General features: G+C 51.4%; 1 protein-coding gene across 1 annotated transcript; it reads right to left on the bottom strand.

The window, feature by feature from the left end:
* Positions 1-1,712: 1,712 nt before the first annotated feature.
* On the bottom strand, positions 1,713-2,830 carry LOC147652477 (uncharacterized). Its single transcript, XM_086892649.1, has 2 exons — positions 2,509-2,830; positions 1,713-2,195 (listed from the first exon to the last, which is right to left on the bottom strand). Exons 1-2 carry the CDS (start codon positions 2,761-2,763, stop codon positions 1,998-2,000), a joined length of 453 nt encoding a protein of 150 aa, XP_086748775.1. The 5' UTR covers positions 2,764-2,830; the 3' UTR covers positions 1,713-1,997.
* Positions 2,831-3,119: the final 289 nt, after the last annotated feature.

Here is a 3,119-nt window from a genome sequence, read left to right on the forward strand (position 1 = left end):
ATAAAAAAAAAAAAAATCTATTTCTTCATGTATTTAATTACCTAGTGAGTGTAAGACTGAATGAAGTTAATACCGTGCAGATTTCAAGCAAAACGCTGCTTTTTAATGTGCTTCAGTATAGGCTATGCACAAGTCAATAGACATGATTTTTAAGCTTCAGTTACCTTTCATTACCCTGTGCATATTCAAATTCAGATTGATGAATGCTGAACCAAAAGCAGACATCATAGAGTTAATTGAAGTTCTTTAAATTCAGAGGCAAACTATTTTCATAGCTTTGTTTTGAGGGTGGGTTGCTTTTGATGTCTGGGGTTTTTTTGGCTAAGGCAATGGCAAACATTTATTTATCCTGCTCCCTCCCCATTTTCCACCATCGTTGTTGCCAGTGATGCCTGCAGTGCTCAGTGGTCAATGACCCTCAGCCAGGGTGAGCTGCAGGAGCCTTACAGACGGGCCTGTTCTTTCTCCCAGTGCTAGAACAAGTGCAACAGCACAGTGCCATTTTGCTAAAAGCTAATATTTTTCCCAGCAGCTTCTTCTCCAGGCAGAATGAAATGCTTTCTTCAAGAGCAACCACATCTTTTCTCTGCCTGAAAGGTTGTGTTTGTTTGGGGTTTTTTCTCTTGCTTTAGGTGAGAGATAAAAAAAAAATGAAGAGGAAAGCCCAAGGAAATGCCAAAAGTACCACCTGGTAGTAATTTTGTGTGAGTGTCTCCATTTACACTTCAAACTTGCTCTTGGAGAACTTGGAGCTGCATTTAAAATGTATTTTGGTAGGTGGTCTGCTGCTGACTATCTGCATTTCTTCTTCCATTTCTTTTCTGTGCTTGTTTGGTATTGCTGCTGAATGTCCCCAAAGAGTAAAGTGGTGTGGAAGAGTTGAGGAAGCAGCTTTTGAAATTCTAAAGCTGATGTGTAGGTTTTGTTCCTCTTGGATTTTTAAAAGCAGGTATGTCATCCAAGTTAACTTTCTTCAGCAAGTAACAAGATTGTCGTCCTTCCACTGATGCTCTGTATTTTAACAGAGGTATTTGATGGTGCTGGAAAGGAGCAAGATGCAGAATGAGTTTGAGAGAAGTGATTTAAAGTGGGAGCACAGATGGTTGATTCCTAAAAATCAAAAAACGGATGTTTTGTTTTGTAGGAAAATGAAATCTAATCCTATTTGAGGGTCAACAGGATAAATACAAAGAACTAAATACAGATGTAGATACATATATACATATATGCGTATATATATATATATATATATATGTATAACCCCGCCCCCCGAAATCTATGAAGCAGGACTGATTGGTGCCATAGCCCAGGCAGCCTGTGGATCTAATTGCCTGCCTGTATTCAGCCCTTGCCTGGATGCCAGGGGAGACGTCTCTGGATTTGTCTCCAGACAGCTTTCCAGGGATGATCCTGCTCCTTTCCTGGTGCCCCAGAGTGCTGCAAGCCCCCCGTCCTGGGGCCATGGGGATGCCTGCCGGGGCCTTTAGGGTCCCCCCTAAAGGGCAGACAGGGTTTGACTGCAAGCTTCCTTGGAAGGTGGAGGCAGGTGAATATTGGCCACCTTCTTCTTTCCCGCTGCCCTCCGTGCTCTTGCAAAGCCTGCTGGGGCACTGGGGCTCTCCATTGCAGGCAGTCTGGAGCTGCCATGCAAAGCCATCTCTCAAGGAGTCCCCAGGTCTCAGGTGCAACCTCAAGAAAATGACACAGCAACGTGTAGAAAACGTGAACTTTATTCACTTGACTACTTCTAAAATCTACAATCCAACGTTACTAGAAGACTATGGGGTAAGAATCTTAAGGCTAAGAAACTTCAATGCTTCAACTGTTTAGAACTGAACACTAAGGGAAAGGTCAACTTCTTGGGGGAAACGTGGTGGGGAATCGAACAACAACAGGGGTGTGGCTAACTTGTAAGGTGGGGAACGTCGCAGTGCCTGGGCTGGGCACTGGTCACCCGTTCCCCGTAAGGTTCTGTAGCTGGAGCGCGACGCTGGAGGTCAGAGCTGTGGGGAGGTGCGGAGTCTCCTGTCACTGCCCTCTTTTGCCGCCATCTTGGTGGTTGGTTGAGGGCTGTCGCGAAGGAGCAGCCGCATCAGGTCGCGGTTGTCCATCAGCAGCTGCATCAGCTCCGTGGGACAGCCCTGTCTTCGATGGCGGCGGGGCCCCGCACGGCCCGAAGGGCTCTGGAGATTCCGCTGCAAGGCAAAGCACAGGGATCCCCATGGAAGAGGCAGAGGGGCAGAGCGGGGCCGGCACCTGTGGGGCTGCCTTTGGCCTGGGAGACAGAGACTCGGGCCCAGTTGGGCTGGGCTGGCCCGGGGAAGAGGCTGCAGCAGGCAGAGCTCTGCCGCCTCTGCTTGGTGCTGTCCATGGAGCTCAGCCCCTGGGCCGCATTCCCCAGCCAGGAGCTCAGGCCCCTTCTGCCGCAGGGCATTGGCCAAAGGGTGCCCAAGAGGCCCTCAAGGTCTGCCCCATCCCGCCTGCCTGACCCCCCACCCCCCTCCTCACCTCTCGCCAGCGTCTCTGAATTCTTTTTCCGAGCGACCATCCCATGGCCATTCCTATGATGAGCAGGTCGATGAGCAGGAATGTCCTGGCCGCCCACCGGATGCGCTCAGGGTCCGACTCGTCCAGATGACAATCCTCCAGAAGCAGAGGAGAGGCATCCGTGCTGCGCTCAGGTTTGCTCACAGGGTCGAGGGGATGAGCCAAGAGCAGCAGCACGTAAAGCTGCAGCAGCGCGGAGGAGCCGTGAGCAGCCATAGTGCTCTGCCAGCAGCACCGAGGCTCTGGGCGTCTCTCTGCGAGCAGCTGTGCCTGGGCACTGGGGCGCAGCAACAGCTGGGGACAGTTGCCAGCCAGCGTGCCGTCCCCAGAGGCTGTGATGTCACAGAAGCACAGAACGCCCTGGCTGCAGAGAGCCCTGAGAGAATGTTGAGTCCAAGCTGGGAGCCATGGCGGCAAGCATGGCCAGCAGAGCGGAGCCCGAGCGCTGCGGCCTGGCTTGCCTTGCACCCGTGCCACAATGATGACTCCAGCAGCCCCTGTCAGGGCATTGCAGTATCTGATGGCCCACGCTGGGCACAAGTTCTTCCCAATGGCCAGCGTAAACCTCCCTT

Source organism: Cyanistes caeruleus, chromosome 6, assembly GCF_971803275.1.
Source record: "Cyanistes caeruleus chromosome 6, bCyaCae1.hap1.1, whole genome shotgun sequence".
Taxonomy (NCBI): domain Eukaryota; kingdom Metazoa; phylum Chordata; class Aves; order Passeriformes; family Paridae; genus Cyanistes; species Cyanistes caeruleus.

Excerpts from the sequence above, each read along its gene's own strand:
- LOC147652477 (XM_086892649.1), bottom strand. The coding sequence starts at position 2,763 with ATGGCTGCTCACGGCTCCTCCGCGCTGCTGCAGCTTTACGTGCTGCTG. Across the intron at positions 2,196-2,508 it reads TTCAGAGACGCTGGCGAGAG|CGGAATCTCCAGAGCCCTTC; the intron begins GTGAGGAGGGGG and ends TTTGCCTTGCAG.